The sequence below is a fragment of the Bemisia tabaci genome, chromosome 1 (genome assembly GCF_918797505.1).
Source record: "Bemisia tabaci chromosome 1, PGI_BMITA_v3".
Lineage (NCBI taxonomy): Eukaryota > Metazoa > Arthropoda > Insecta > Hemiptera > Aleyrodidae > Bemisia > Bemisia tabaci.
In genome coordinates this window covers 3,998,864-4,016,330 of record NC_092793.1, presented here as the reverse complement: position 1 = coordinate 4,016,330, position 17,467 = coordinate 3,998,864, and the positions used below count along the sequence as shown (strand labels likewise).

General features: G+C 35.5%; 1 protein-coding gene across 1 annotated transcript; it reads left to right on the top strand.

The window, feature by feature from the left end:
• The first annotated feature begins 14 nt into the window (after positions 1-14).
• On the top strand, positions 15-16,443 carry LOC109032207 (WD repeat-containing protein 48). The gene is made up of 15 exons (XM_019044220.2): positions 15-392; positions 1,112-1,208; positions 1,687-1,827; positions 3,202-3,418; positions 4,413-4,625; positions 5,729-5,869; positions 6,669-6,823; positions 7,803-7,991; positions 8,919-9,122; positions 10,085-10,192; positions 11,247-11,349; positions 11,742-11,898; positions 12,331-12,531; positions 14,073-14,238; positions 15,023-16,443. Exons 3-15 carry the CDS (start codon positions 1,777-1,779, stop codon positions 15,140-15,142), a joined length of 2,025 nt encoding a protein of 674 aa, XP_018899765.1. The 5' UTR covers positions 15-392; positions 1,112-1,208; positions 1,687-1,776; the 3' UTR covers positions 15,143-16,443.
• Positions 16,444-17,467: the final 1,024 nt, after the last annotated feature.

Sequence of the window (17,467 nt, the reverse complement as noted above, 5' to 3'; positions counted from 1 at the left end):
CGTGTGCAATCTAAGCGAGTTTATTGACAAATAATCACCATCAACACCGAAGAATTCATCAGAGTTCAAGTGCGGCGAATTCGATCTAAATTTGTAATATCTACCGGAAGGCAGGCTCCTCCTAATTTTATATCATCAAAGTTTCTTTTTCTAACTCTCACCTTACGCACTTTTACATTGCTGAGCAACTGAGTGTCGGTGAAATAATTTTTGTCATTAGTCTCAGATAGAGTACATAAGTAGTAGCAGTCCAAGCCAAAGCTTTCCTCAGATCATGCTTGCAAGTTCGAAAGTTCATGAGGTTCACGAAATTTTCAGCCTCTTTAAATCTCTAATCTGAATGTAATACAAGAAAAAAGAATCCTCTCTTACCGAATGTAACTGAAGTAAAGGTAAGCTCATATGTTCTCATATTCTCTCCTCTAGTATTAAGATTACGTACTTATTAAGAGCGAAAAGTTTGTGTGTTATCATATCACTTAGAGTATTGACTTGGAACAACTCAGCATTATGAGTAGTTCATTCTGGTGATTGATTATGTATTTTTATCACTGGTAATTAAATGTCTTGTTGGAAAACGGCGTAACAAGTGGTAGGGGCTCCAGTGGCATCATTTTAGAACCGTACACTAAGGTGGAAAATCACTACACGCCTCTGTAAATTATTGTCAGTTTGGCAAAGTATCATTGACAATGCAACCAAACTTACATTTGTATTGTGGTAAAGATTGTGATATTGCCACATCTGAATTCGTAGCTGCTGAATTTAAATCGGACTAATCTCATTCTCTCTTGCACTCCTGTTTGTAACATCACATGATGCTACTTACTATGAAACGAAATCATCCAAATCTTACACTCATCTCGACGAATCTCTAATTTGGTCCCCCTGATTAGATTAGGTGAATTTTGATTGATCTGGATCATTCTGGACGTTACATTTACATTTTCATGAGATGAGGATTTACCGTGCCATAAAGGAACAGACAACCGAGCTGTCATTTAAATCTACCCTTTGCTATCAATTAGATGTTCAGCAGTCTTCAGTAAATGATTTTAAAGCAACTAACAAAAACTAGACAGTGATGTAATTGTTTCCTTTTTTTTTGCAGCGCTGATTGAACACAGTCTGGTCAATTTTAAAGGATTACAACGGCCTGGCTGAAACTGCCCTGTAAACTTAGATATGTGGTTCATTTATGGTATTCGGTAAGTTTCATTAAATATTCCATGACATCTTTCCTAACTAAGTATTACATGTTGATCATATTATGGATACGCACCGCTCACTGCCAAGAATGCAGATCGTTCTTACCCTCCGAAATGATTCGTCTGAAATGAAATCAAGCTTCTCTATTCTCACTTCTCCAATTAATATTTCTAGCCAAATCTCTGTTCACCCTAGAAAGACTGCAACTTTGACTTGTATAAGTCTGTATGACTCTTAGGAGCCAATATGTAGGTATCGGAATTTTCTAGTCTCTCCGATTTTTATGCGTAGATTTCAAAATTTTGGTGGAAAAATGAGTTTTTTCTCTCGGAGAGGACTCTCAGACCACTTCTTCCAGCGATGCAACCTCACTGAATACTTCCTTATTTTCTCTCATTAACTAGTATTAAATGTTGTCATTGCTGGAAAAAATTGGCTGTTCTAATTTTTTGTTTTGTTTTTTACTTTTGCTTTAAGATGCCGACAATTTAAAATCATGGTCAGCTCTCGCCTTTGATTTTCATTGTTGTTTGTGCTGTCAGTTTCTGACTTTGAAAACTAATCCTCATGGCTCTGACGCATAAAGCTGGCGGTCAGGGTGGAAGGAAGAAGGTTCAGGTATGTTATCTTTTCATTACATTATCCACCACAATCTTCACATAATCTTTTTTTATTGCATCTCTTACATTTGCAATTTTGCTGATTTTCTTTGCTGTAACCTTTCTCATGTTAAAGTTGCAATGTACCCTAGGCCATATTCAGCAGCTGCCAATACTGCCATGCTAAGGAAAAAGCTGCATGAACATTTGAGAGTTGCCGTATATCCTCAAATAAAGTGTTTATTTTTTAGGAGAATTACGAATATTTCCTCTTTAAATTTTCAGATGATATAGATTTAATTATGAAGATAATTCTCTGAAAAATTGAACAGAAAATATTCACAAGTTTTCCTGAAAATTCATATTTGATCAAACGAAATCGGCAGTTGATGAAGGTTCACATGGCGTTTTTCCTTAGCACGGCAGAATATAAGTACAACCCAATCAGCAGGATGATTATTGAAAGTTAAAAGCAGCTCGATAAGACCAGTTAAATGTGTTACATTGCATAGTTAAGATAGGGCTATATCTTGTCTTGTCCTTCTGACATCGGGCCGCTGGACTTTTGAACTTACAAACCAAAAAGAAAAAAAATTATCTCTATTTTTTACCTCAGCAGGTACAAATAAATTGGGTCATGGCATGTGACCTGCCTGAATGTGACTTGCAAATGGCCAATCAAAAGATTCGAAAAACACCTCAGTTTAAAAATTGCAGCCTTAACTACAACACCTATTTATAATAAAGCATTTGTTGACTAACTGCCATCTTCAAAGTCTTTTTAATTCTGAAAATATGACAATTGTACAGATTATTAAATTGACTCACATTGTGCAAAATGCTTAAAAGTGACCGTATTCATTGAAACTTTTCAAAGTGAAGAAAGTTTGAGTTTCTGAGGACTATTTTGCATTTGAAGCTACCAAGTGTTCATTTTTGTTTGCCCTAGATGAAGGAAAATCCCACCAAATCTGTACAAATGGATCGCATTTAGCAAAAAGGAACCAGCGCGATTACATTGTTTAAAAATGTTGCTTCTTCATAAGTATCTAACAAATCTCCCAGAATAGCAAGTAGTTTTTGCTTTGCAGCAAAAAATATTAATTTCAAAGGGAAATAACTGTGTGAACTTTAATAGTGTTCGTGTATTAAGTATTTTTAAAGAACAATAAAAAGTTGCATGATTTTAAAAACACTGTAATGGCGCTGGTTTCTTTTCGCTAAATGTGATCCAAATCGTCTGTCAGTATTTTGCAATTAGCCAAGGCACATTGACATTTTTAAGACAAAAAGCCGGCTCTTTTCAAAGGATTCTCAATGTGCCCAAAATGGCTCTAGCTAAAGTTTTTAATTTTGACTATAACTTGTTCATTAATGTCTGCTATGTTCACAGGTATCCTTTGTGATTAGAGAAGAAGAGGAAAAACAACATCGAGCCGGAGTCAATTCATTACAATATGATCCATTACTGGATAGACTTTACTCAGCTGGGCGCGACAGCATTATCCGCATATGGAACTGCAAAAACCCCAAAGATCCTTACCTCCAATCTATGGAGCATCATTTTGATTGGGTCAATGACATTGTTTTATGTTGTGGTGGAAAAAACTGTGAGTAATTCTGTGTTCTCTCTTCTTAAATGCTTCATAAACTTGAGCTATTGCTAAATTTATCTCTATCTACCATTTTGTCCATAGGGTTTGTAATACAGGATAATTCAAAAAGCTCATAATTTGTGGAAGTACATGTGTGAAGTGACCCAAATGTGTGTATCTTTCACCTCACATTTAATTACCACAGGTGGAAAAATGTTTTACGTGGCTGCCATGCAATTTGCATTTATTTATGTAATTGTCAAAATGCCACACACTAGCTAAATTGACTAAATTTACCACCTACTTATGATTTATCAATGTGAAAATTTGTTTAAAAATGAACAAGCACATCAAACAAATACCACATAAACCATTAGAATGGCATTGTAAGATCACAACCTGAAACTTTGTTTCTCGTGTTCTAGTGCCTGTATAAATTCCAGTATGCATGCACAAGGTATCATAGCAGTTAGCAGGGTGGAATTTGTCGGCATAATATCCTCCCATTCGAAATGAGGCCAGTTTTTTAGCGAATTTGAAACTTACCCTCTTAATTGAGATGAAATGAAAAACAAAAATATAAAGACAAGTTGTCGCTCCTGGTGGCTAAAAGAAATTTTTCACAATTACTTCGCAGGCAATCTGGTTGTCCCGTTGCTGCTAAAGAACCCATGCTACTCCGTGCTTCTTTCGTCTCCATTCCTCTCTCCCTCCCCTACCCTCCTTTTGAGGCATACTTAAGGCAGTCCTGGGCTGGGCCCCCCCCCTCCCCTACCTACAAATGCCTTAGGTAATAATAAAATTTGTTCTTTTTTATGATGGAGATGTGGGGAATAAATTATTACCATTTTTTGCTTTTTTGGACCATTGACATCACAGCCCTCTTTTTAGTCAATTTTCGGTTTTTTCTGGCTTTGATTTCCCTGAAAAATAGTGTGGACCCAGCACTGTTCTACCGTGTCATTACTTACTTCATTAAGTGTGTACCTATTTTTTCTTTGATCTCCAGTGATTTCAGCAAGTGCCGATACAACGGTCAAGGTATGGAATGCTCACAAAGGGTTTTGCATGTCAACATTACGGACTCACAAGGATTATGTACGAGCACTCGCATATGCCAAAGATAAAGAGCAGGTTGCATCTGCTGGATTAGATAAAGCTGTCTTCCTGTGGGATGTTAACACTCTCACTCAGTTAACTGCAAACAATAACACTGTAACCAGTAAGTTTTTTTTTTTTTTTTTTTTCCAGACAATATGCGACTTTTTACAGAACAAAGGATCTTAGTCCACAGAAAGTCAAAATAATCAATTGATACCAGAGCATAAACGATGTTTTACCAATATTTTGGGATTAAAAATGCTCAAAAATGTCAAACTGAATCAAAGTCACGGAGGATGAAATAGCTAGAGCTGTTAAATAGCTGTAGTCTCAAAATAAAGCTATTTAAATGTCTAAATCGTTATGTTCAGGCCATGAAATCTCTGTATTAAAATCCAAATTTTTGCTCTCTTTTACCAGAAACATGAACTAAGCTGCTGCCAATTTATTCTATCTGACCCCAGAAAGCTTTTCATTGAAACCTCCAAATCCGATTTTTCAACCCGACTTTCAAAAAATTACTTCGCTGAAAATTTGACTTCTGTGGACCAAAATCCCTTTTTCTATCAGTTGCTAAATTAATTTTTTTTTTATTTTTGTATCCATTTTGGCTGATTTTGTAGAAATACTTGCACAGAATCACTTGAGCTACTTTCCATGTATTTAGATTACAATGACTCTCCTGGTAAATAAAGGAACTCTATCTAGTGCTTCATTGGAATGTTCTTTCACCTCATCAAAATGAGATTCTTTTCAACTCATCATTCAGCATACAAAATGGCCTCAGGTTTCTCTAAAAAGGGAGGTGAGTACAGATGGAAAGCTTTTGATGGCAAAACAGGATATTTTAAAAAGCAAGGTGTCTACTGTACGGAAAAAGTGAGGAAAAGGCGATGAAAAAGTAAGGGTTTTAGGAAAGAGAATTGTTTGGGTAGTATGGAAAAAGTAAGGCAGTAAAGAAAAAGATTTTAGATCACGATGCACCAGTAGACAACCTGAAAAGTCAAAATAGTACTAACATTGATCCTCAAATATTTTTGTAATTTTTTTTTTTTGCCTACCTATCTAATTTACCTTATGTTCTCTCAATGTGTAAAATCTACTTTTATTTTCAACTTACCATGAGAGTCACTAGAAACATCATATTAGCAATGAACCTGATAAGTTGAATTTTTTATTGTTAGTTTAGACATTAACCTGTGTTCTTCTTCTTCACCCAAACAGCATCAACAATGACCGGTAGTAATAACTCCATATATAGTTTGGCAATGAACCCTCCAGGAACGGTAATCATTAGTGGAAGCACTGAAAAAGTTCTCCGAGTTTGGGATCCCCGTACTAGTAACAAATTGATGAAACTTATAGGTAAATCCTTTGTGTTTTATTGATTAGAACATTCTGGAATATTCTTTTTTGTCATTCTTCCTGAAACTACAGACTATTTCCAAAGCATTCAAAACTTTTCAAATAACAAGTATCAATTATCAAACCTGTCATTATCAATGCTTAAAAATTAGTGTGTCGAAGGAAAGAACCAAAATGTCGCAAGTGTACGGACTGGAGGACATTTTCAATTTTTTTCACTCATCAAATGACAAATATGTAGAGTCGGGAAGGTTTGGCAATTGCGAATCGTAGCGAGAATTTCCTGAACTTTTAAAGTTGTAAAATTCAATTGATAAGTTAGTAGTAGCACTGATCATGACCTCCTAATTGTACAAATACCAAGTGAATTAACGCAAAATTGGCTATTTTTCCATTTTTGTGGCGTGGATCAGAGAAATTTGTCGTGAAATGTGTACAATTTTTCTATAAAAAATGTTTGTTTGAAAATTACATGAAAACACCCTTAAGTTGTGCTTTTTCAGGATTTTCTTTTATTTCTTGTTGTGGTTTTCACCTACTTTAATGGCACCGGCGAAAATATTCATCAACAGACCAACCTCTACAATTATACAATGTCCAAATTTTTGATGAACTTGGTCCTTGTGTCTAAGCACAAAAAAATTTTCAAATTAATTCAGCGTTTAAAAATTGCACCATAATGTGTGGAAGCATCCAAATATTAGTCGTTTAGAACAGGAATCTTCAAAAACCGCTGCAAGTTGAAGCTGGTTTTTATCACATATCATATCTTACAATTTTTTTTCCTGCTCCAACACAGGTCACACTGACAATGTGAAAGCACTTGTTGTTAACAAAGATGCATCCCAATGTATATCCGGTAGCTCAGATGGAACTATTAAGTTGTGGTCTCTAGGCCAACAGCGATGCATTCATACATTTAGGATTCATGAAGAGGGTGTTTGGGCTCTAGCGGTAAGTTTTGTTCTACTTTCCGTCATGGAACTTCCTGATAAATGAGAATGCAGAAAATTCGTCATTGCAATGTTGCCAGAGATTTGGAGGAAAAGATGTTCTCTTTTGAGAAACAGTTAAATATTTGTATCCTCTCAAAGAGATTTTATGTTGCAATGTTCCTCCTTATAAATTTACAATGACTCCTTGTTATAATCAATGCCAAAATACTTCCAGCAGGACAAGTCATAGCTTAACAGCATTGCCTTTGATGCTCTTCAGAGCTATTGGCGTCACTTGCTAGTTCTTGTAGCTTTTCTCTACAATGCTAAGAGGTGCAGAAAGTCCCAAAACGCTTGAAGTTTCTTGCACTTTAGTGTTTTTGTATCTTGGTCCAATTTTCAATTTGTTTCATGAGAAAATGTCCAATCTTATGGCCAGATGCCTGATTTTTTTTATAAATTATGTGCTTTGTCCCAATTTTGTTTAATGATGAACAGAAGAAAGGAAAAATAAAAATGGGGAAAAATGAAAAGATGTCACAACTTCACTTAAACACTCAGCGTTAAAATGATGCTATGCTATGCTATGCGTCACAGCAATTGACAAAATCACGAAACTTTGACTGTTTTCCTCTAGCTTAAACCCTTATTCATATCAATTGCTGGTTGCAGTGACATAGGAAATAGGAAGGAATGGTCGTAAAATTAAATCATGAATAATTTTCTCAGCTCCTGTAATTTAGCTGGTGTGAACCTACTGACAATTTTTTTAATTTAAAGCAAAAGAAAGATTTTATCTGCTAAAGTCCCTGTATTTTCATTGTCTCTTCCTTCTTTGTCTCTTCTTCATTCACAAGTACCAAGAAAAATAACAAAAATATAGTGGTTGTCTAAATTTAAATTAAAACCTCTTTGGAAAGATAGTCACCAAAGACAGGAAATTTCCCCATCAAAGCTGTAGTTGTCAATGTGAAGCTAATGTTAAGTCTAATTTTCAGGTCAATGAATCTTTCACACATGTCATATCCAGTGGTAGAGATTGTAAAGTCCTAATGACAGATCTACGAAACATGTCAAAACCGCCAGTTTTAGTATGTACAGAGAAAGCTCCTGTCCTGAAAATGGTGACAACTCCCGACCAGGCCGGGATTTGGGTCGCAACTTCCGAGTCAGATATCAATTATTGGGTAAGATTAGCGTTTCCCAATACAAATTTTTCTTCCTCACCAATCTGTTCTTTGTTAAAAAATTATATTCGTAAGGATCAGATGAGATTAAGCTATCAATTGTTGATTTCAGACATCAGTAGGTTGTTGCGCCAATCATATAACCGTGTTTCGATGATTCAAGCTTGTAGATTAGCGAAAAATAATAGAAACTGTCCAAACGCAAAGTTTCTACGTCCAATATTGACGGATTCATCGCTCATCAAAAAACGCGGTGTATGATATCATCCACCGCAGTAGTGCATACCATGGTTTCTTCCACCTTAGTCTCATCAATTAGGGATACACAAATTTTTACCAATTGCTTAACGTAAAACACGAGTAAAATTGGTGGAAGAAACCACTCGAAGTATCACTGCGGTGGTTGTAGTCATTGGCCATGTTATTTGATGGGCGATATTTTATTTTGATTGGGTGTTATTTGATGTAGACACTTAACGTTTGAATAGATCTTATTCAGTTATGCTTATCTATAACCTTATACTACATAATCATGATTATGTGGCATGCACAAATGACCGGTTAGCAGCCAACAGTAGAGTGAGGTTTACCGTAATGTGTACGGTTTTATGCCTTAGTTTGCAAGTGCCTAAGCTTAGCTGATTTTGAAGTTGCTTTATGCTAATCTCGGCAGTTTATCAATGAAACCAAAGGGTTGCACCCTAGAACCGTTCTTGTACTTAGTTTGTACCATGGAGGAAGATTTGATCCTCTTGCAATACTTACCTTCCTCTGAAATAGTGAGCTGAAAACAATTGTATTAAGACTCTGTTGATTTATGGCAAAAGAAATAAAATATGACTGTACGAGGCCTCTGAGGGAAGAATAATGACAGGTTTCAAGAAAAGAGTGATGTTCTCTCCAAATCAAACTGTTATTTGTTTTCAGGCATTACCTAAGAAAGACATATCACCTGTAGCTAGCGGTGATGGTAACGACTCAGATGTCTGTGATTTGAAGCCTTATTGTTCCGCACCAGTGTTCACCATTAAAGGGGCGCCGGCAATTAGGAAAGTGCATACTCTGAATGACAAACGTATGATACTGACTCAAGATTCGGATAAAAATGTGGCACTTTACGATGTCTTGGAGGTAAACTACAATCCTAACATTCCAAAAGTGTTTACCTCTGTTCTTTGCCTCTTTTCATAGTCCAATCAAAGATTATACATAGTGGAACCAGAAGAAGAGTGAGGTAGAGATTGGGGTATTTTCTTTGTTTCATTGACGGATTAGTTAGACAGGGGGATCTTTGGATATTTTTTTGTGCATTTTTTATTTTTTTTTGATTTTAATTCATTGTACTACAATTTTTTTTTTTTTTTTTTTTTTTTTAAATATGTACTATAATTGTTATTCTATCTGTAATTCTGAAGATGGTTTTGTAAAGCCAAAAATGCGTCAGGCTGTTGGCCTAAGTGGAATACCTCGTTGTTATTCAGATTATCCTGATCCCTATTTGCTGTGAAACAAAATTTCTTCTGCGGGGAGGATCTTGAGTATTATTTCTGTTATTTATTTTTTATTTATTGTTTTAGAATCTTTTCTTCTTTTGCGTTGAGTAAGATTTAAGCTTGGTGTAAGCAGGCATCTAGAATGAATAACAATCAATCTTGTCATATCATAAATTTAAGGATCGTGGCTATAACATTTACTTATTTGTATTATCAAAAATTATTATTTCGTTAAAAAAAGATGAAATGGGCTTATCAGTGGTGTGTCCTGAGGTTTTCCAGAAGTTTTTCCAAACGATCCTACGTAGATGAATTGCAAAAAATGCCAGTACCAAGGCTAGAATTTAGGGAGCTCCAAGGTGTTCTATGAGTCTAGAAAGTAGTCAGGTTTTACCATCAGGCAATTTTTATATGAGGTGGAAAATGTTGTGTTTCACAAGTAATTACTTACCATTTTTGCAAACTTTTCTCTGTACACTTTCACGTAAATCTATCATGTATTCTATCTCATAGTTTTAACGTAATTCTAAGTCAGTCTTGTTCTACTGGTTAACTTGGAATTTACCATCGCTAATGTAATTCCAATTTTAATTTTCTTAGGCTCGTAAATTGGAGGATCTTGGTCAAGTTGATTTTGAGGAAGAAATCGAAAAACGACACCGGAGAATATATGTGCCAACATGGTTCAATATTGATTTGAAAACTGGGGTGAGTCCTACTAGTTAATTATTCTAAAGGAAAAAGAAATATAATACGAATTTAACAAATGCTCTGTTGTTGGTGTCAAATTTTACTTTGGTCTGGTCCAAACCAGTCTGCTTTATTCTAATACGATCTAGTCAATTCCCATGCAGTCCAAATCTGATCTGATCCGTATTCTGCCATGCTAAGGAAAAACAATGTACGCACATCAAAGAGTTGCCAAATAACTTTTGATAAAATCTTTATTTTTGAAGGGAGTTATGAATATTTTCTCTTGAAATTTTAAGATCATTTAAATCTGGTTGCAAATAAAATTCTAAAAAACTCAAGAAAAATGTTCACGGAATTCCCATAAAATTCATATTTAATCAAAGAAAGTTATGCCCTTGGCGTTCTTCATTAGTACAGCAGTACTGCTCCACAATCATATCGCCTTGTTGCTGGTAACGAGGGTAGACATAATTTCCAGTTGAACAGGAAGCATGCCCTACAGAGTTCTTTACTGAGAATGAATCGTTTGATCAATGGATGCCGTGCTTACCTTGAAGTTATCAGTCTCACCAGCTATTCAATCCGTGCATCCATTTCTATCATAGCTCAAATAACTCCCTGAAAATATTCTCAGATGTGTCAATCTTTTAAGGATGCACCATTAGTAATCAAATTTGATACTGTGGTATGTAGCTCAACCATGGATTCCTCTTCTCATTGTCAGTATCCAAAAGCTCCAGAAACCTTGTGATGTGTCAAGTAATTTCGAAGTGTCAACAAAACGTGTGACAGCACCCTTGTTCAAGAGGATAATAATAACACTGTAATGATGACAGCTCCCTCTCGTCCGTTAAGAAAGGTAGTGAGAAAAAATTGTACACATCAGTGATGAGGATAGGTCAGTCGTGTGAAAACCCGGGTACATGTAGTTATTTTATGTAAAATATTTTGATTTCTGACTCATTTAAGTTGTTGTGGGTTTGGTTTAAATTTTTTTCCCTGAAAAAGTAAACAAAAATTAATTGTGTACGGTATTCACTATTTTCTATTTCTATTTCCTTGTTATCAGATGTTGACCATCCATTTAACACAAGATGAAAATGACTGTCTAGCTGCTTGTGTCTCATCAAGAGAAGTTGGGCTTACCTGTCCTGAGGAACCAGACATGAGAGGTACATACATTTCCGTACATACTTTTCCATACATCTCTTTGTATCCTAGGCATGCTGTTCTCAGCATATGTTGAACTCGTTTCGGTAATGATGTGAGCTTACCATCCATGTCAAGTGGTATTTATCACCCAAAATCATTTTCTGACAAAAGAGTTGAGTTAAGTAAAGTAAAAAAAGAAAGGAATGTACAAAAAAGAGAGGTAATTTCTGGACTCCGCCACTTCATGTGCGTTCTGGGGTTCTTACTATTTACCTGGTGCAGTTCAGTTAACATAATTCACATCTTCATACAGAAGATTTTCTTAGTTTTATTTTACCTCCATCTTAGTGTCGTAAGTTTTGTGATTTTTATCTCCTTGTCATCTTGAATTTTTATTCTCTCATAATTTCAGTCAACTATGGAACTGTATTATTAAGAGCGCTTCTAGAGCATTGGTTGGACCCTTTTACGAAAGATGAGGATGCAGAAATAGGTGGTCATCAAATCAGGCAAATAGCCAATGATTTTCGATTAGTTCGAGTACCTGGTCATACGCCCCTCATTTTCAGGTAATAAACTGTTGGCCATTCAAAATTAAAATTCAGCATATTCTCCTTTAAATTTTGATTGATAGCTTCCACTTTGTATTCATGTCTAAAGTCGCCAAAAAGGTAATCAGTAAAAATTACAGGTGAAGAGAAGAAAATGTCAGGGTAAATTGATAACATTCTTTCAAAAAAATTCTAACATGTTACCCTCTATAACCGCATACTTTTTTTACAACATTAATTCGGATTTTTTTTTTAAAAGGCAAATGGTCTTTGAAGGCATATTATTAAGTTTTTGTACGCTGATTATTACTCCTTTTTTTGTCTCTTTTTGAAATGTAAATCTACTCAAAAACCTTGAATCCTGCAGAAGCACTTATTCCAATTTTTCATCATGTAGTGAGTGCTCTATTAGTTGCTTATGTATGAATTGAACTCTTTTTTTTCTTCCAGTGACGTAGGTGGTAGGGCGTTTCATCGATTGCTCGTCAAAGATGCCGGCGGTGAAAATGAGTCAACTCTTCTCAAAGAAACAGTACCACAGTGGGTTCTTGACGGAATTTGTGACAAAAATAACCCAGCAAAGAATCAGTTTCCTAAAATCGCCTTTTTCCTTCAACCGCATCCCTCCACTGGGATCAAACATATGAAAAAGTAAGCTACCTAGTGTTTAAAATACCTCCTCAATCCTCTCAGCTCCATTTTAATTATGCTATCGTAACATGTAACAGTTATCTATATCCTAGATGACGATCTATGTCAATGTTATTTTTACTTATCTATGTCTTTATGCATATTCTCAGTATTGACCTGATTATATCATTTTGTCTTTTTTTGTATAGCACAAATGAGCAGTATGCTTGGAACTTTCATTTTGTCTTGGAGGCATTGTTGACAGCAGTACAGAGTACACTTATCTAACGTTGATTTTATGTATATCATTCTATCGACCTTTTTCCCTTGATTTTTATAAGATCAGTCACTCTCACACTACTTCTCTCAAAAAAATGGAGAATATTTCTTCTCTTCAAGACCTCCAAAAACGAGGCATGAAATTTTGAACTACGGTGGTATTGATATCATAATTTGATTTATATTTCTTTCCCAGGTGTATACCTAAAACAACAACCGAAAACCTCAAATAACACCATGTTCGAAGCCACCGTCGACTTTTTTCCTATACCCTCCTCCTCCTTAAGATGAAAATTTTTCTTCGCCAGCTGTAATTTCAAAAACTGCAATATGATCAATTTCCCGTCTTATCTCTAGATCATCAACTCAGTAAAAACCTTTATTTTACATTCCCATAATCACTGTTTTCGTAGCAAAGTGGTCTGTGACTAAATATAAAGATTTCAGATTTGCGGCTCTTTTCTTTTGATTATTTACCATCATTTTTGCTGTCCATACATCCAGTATTTTATTTTTCATCTTAAGTGTGAGTAATGAATTAAAAGTGGCAGCAATTCAGAAGCTTTAATATACTTTTAACTTTTCTTTTTTTTTAAACTTAAATCTTACCTCAGTTGCATTAGGTAGCAACTTTTTTCCCCAAGTTCCAGCAACCTCATCAGTAAATATGTAGTTTCATGATGATGCACACCTTTTGGTGTGCTATAAACACCAGAATGACTGGCAGTGTTGGGATTATTTTTTTTATCCAGCCAGAACAGGGGGCAGAGCGCCATTTGCAAAATGCGCCTAAAAATGTGACCTAGGTGCTTAAAAACTAATGAGTTTTGGCCAAATGAGACGCCTAAAGAAGTCAGATGCACCATGCCGTGAATTTTTAAAGGAGGAAATTCGCTATACACTGCAACTAACAATTTGCATCCCTTGCAAAGTTTCACGCGCTATGATTGGTATTATGCATACAAAAATCATTTTTTCTCCTGAGAATCCTTTTTTCCTTTGCTCTCAAGAATTATGTTTACCAGCCAAGATGGCCCCTACAATTTTACCCTATAGTTAGAACACTGGATTCAAGTCTCCCCAGGAGCTGAAAGCTCGAAGTGTTGAGAACGGAAAAGTTCCATATGGCTCCACTAAGTGTGATAGATTGCCACCATTAAATTCTTTTCTATGGAATTATCCTGGAAACAGTGAAGTTTCCACTCAGATCTTAAGGAAGGGATCTCATTTTATTACTTTTGTGAATTTTGTCCATAATTTTTTGCATTTTTCTTTTTCTACAGAGATCGACTTGCAGCGAATGATTTTATTCAAATGTTTAAAGTAGCTGAGCACGTTTATGAAAAAGTATTGGGGAGTGATGGTAATTCACCTGGCTCTGAAAGAGCTGAAGATCCAGACAACAACATACCATCAAAAGACCGAGTGGAACTTTTATGCAATGATGAGGTTGGTTCAGTTGTATCATCTTTTGCATGTTCTGTTTAAAATCTTCAGGAATGAAAAACAAATAACTTCTGTTGTCTCTCTCATCGCTCTGTCATGAGGCCCTAAAATTCCTTGAAAGATAGTGTTGTTGATTTTATGAAGATATTGATTTTTTACACAAAATAATCGATTAAATTGAATCGATTTTTTGCACGCAATTTTGCAACTAAATCGATTTATTACTGACGAATCGAAATTTTTCGATTTTTTACTCACGAATCGAAATTTTTCGATTTTTTTCGAACAAAAATTTTACTCCTTAATAATTAAGGAAGCTACAAGCCTACATTATTCTTCAAAATTAAAGGAAGCTATCGAAATTGCTCCAATTTAAGGGACAATGTAACTCAACGCTCAGTGAGGCGAGAATTTAAGAAAAACGAACGGCATAATACTCATCCTAAAAATCGATTTTTTATTCAGAGCGATTTTCTTGAAAATCCTCAGCGATTTTTTGACCTTGACTTTTCCGCGAATAATCGATTTTTGGGACAAAATCGACACTTTCGATTTAACACTAGTGAGAGGATATATCAAGAATTAAGATATTCTTTGCTGTTCTTCTTTTCAGTTTTGAAGACATCAAATAGTGCATTTCCTTAAAAAAATAAACTAAAATGGGTGAATTTTCTTTCAGTACTTCTGGATGACCCTCTGCAAATATATATTCTTTGTAAAGAGAAACGAGTAATGATGTCTCTTTTCTTTGTGATTCTTTCTCAGAGATTTATGTTTATTTTTTCAGGTCCTTCCGCCATATATGGATTTACGAACTGTCAAACATTTTATTTGGAAGTCATCAGCCGACCTAATTCTTCATTTTAAGCCAATTAAACCAATTCCCAATTCTACACAACGATCGTGATGATAAAGCCATTTTTTTAAAAAAAATTCCAAGTATCTCATAAGCATTGAAGTCAAAGTTTCATCAAACTTCTTAGTTGCCAGATTAGTCACTTTTAAATTTTAATATAAACTTTTTTATGTCATTTCATTCCCTTTTACAATGTGTTTCAAGAGAAGCTTAAATCTCTAACATTAACCTAAAAGTGATCAAATCACACCACAGGTTGTATCAAAGTTCTTTATTTCTCTTTTTTGATGGAGGGAGAGGAAGAACTTATTAAATTGTTCACAGGTAGAGTAACAAAATAGCCGTTACTTTTTAATTGCTAGCCAGGAATTTTCAAATCTTGGGGGAAGTCACAAAGCCCCATAGAGAAAATACAGGAAATGGTGATGAGCGTTAGTTTGTGCAATTCTTGTCACTGCAAGCAAAGGCAGGTCGACATACATTGTGACAAAAGTGAATCATGCTGGCGCTAAGCAGTGTCTCCTATTTTTTGAAACCTCAGTCTGTATTTTCTCTATGATGGAGCCCCATTCTCCCTTGCAATGCTTGTCTTGTCTGTGTTGTGAGACTCCCCCCCCCCCCCCCTCTCATTGAAGGCAATTCATGAAAGACTCGATTGGCACCCTAAATAGAAACCCTTCTGTGAACGTTCTTTTATGAATTCATCATCAAGCATGTGCAGATAGTTTGCCAGTATGAATGATTTCCCACCTTTTGTAAAATTATTTACGTAAGTGCTCTGCTCTGTATCGTTTTATTTTGTTTCTTGAATGTTAATTTCGTAGTCTGGATTGACTGGCTATCTTATAGTGAGGAGAAATGGGTATGATCCTTGAGGTGCTATTTTAAATTTAAGAAGTATTGATGAATCAGTCAGGGTTCCTGAAGTATAATTTACCTCCCTATTGTTTTTGATGAATCTAACCTTTAGAACTTTTAGTGATTCTTTATGGGGTAGGGAGAAGTCAGGAGAGTGATGAGTCCAACCCCTTGAAAAATCCATCTTCCGAGATGAAGAATTACCTAAGTGTAACACTCGGAGCAGAGCAAACATGATCTGCATAGGTTTGCATCGATGAATCAACCACTACAGCGAACGTTGGTTAGAAAAAATACTCCCTGTTTGATCACTGATACTGCTTATGACTCAAGCATGTTATTTTTTAAGATTCTAGAATGAAGCTCCTGAAAAACTCGAGCATTCGAGGGGGTATTTTTGTCTCCCGCCTAAACTTTGAAAACAATGAACATCTGATATCTTTTGTATTAAACTCATTATCTCAATAATAAAATTCATTGATTTATTTTCAAAATTTTGTACAAGTTTTCATTTTAATGTATTACCTCCCTCAACACTACCTAAAATAGCAATTCTAAATGTTTCATGACCTATGCTAACGAGTTGCAAAAGAGCAATTAGTGCAAAAATTTAGTTTTAAGAAAGTGAACCTAGTTGCATCCAGAAGGAAAATTTGATTAAGCCATTGACCTAAGCACATTCTTAACATTGCGCTATATGGGTGGTAAACGGTGCTGAGTGATTCTGCTGACTTAGACGGGTTTTCAACTCACCAAGATATCGCAGTTTCTCTGTGCAACTCAAGTAGACATTATAGAGAGAATGGCAAGTGTGCACTTCTACAAACGCAGCTACTACTCTGCTTCATTGAAGAAGGAAGAAAAGGAGGAGAGCTCGCCATAGGTGCTTCCATCCACCATACATGCGTATCAATAGCCAAAGTGCGAAACCATATACCTTCATTGCAGTATTTCAAAATTTTTGCTCCTATTTTATTTTTTTGGAAGAGTGACAATCCAATTCCAGAGCATACAGACTACTTCGCTAATAAAGGAGAAGAACCAAGTAAGTTTGCAAGAAATTAAAGTGACTAATTTTCGAACGAAAAAAAAGTGCCATATTTACCCACATATGTACCTTTTTTTTCAACATTTCGGCTCTCAAATCGAGGGTGCGTACGATATGCGGGTATTGCCCCAAGATAAGATGTCCCCGTTTTTTCTCCAGAGGTAAATACCGCGGGTATTGACCCAAGATAAGATGCCCCTGCTCGAGGTAGCTTTACACAGGTATGGACAAGTTGAAAATTTCCCATGAGCCTCAGTATGTGTCACATGACTACGTGACGTAGGTTAAGGGGCCCGTTTTTTAATTAGATTACAATCAAATTAACATTCAAACGTTTGTGCGTTTAAACGTTAAAATTAATATCGCATTATCAAAATTGTGCAAAAAATCACACAAAATTTTGACGAACGATAAACCGAACATAATAAATCAAAATAATCAAAACATACAAAATGGCGGAAGTTAAGGGG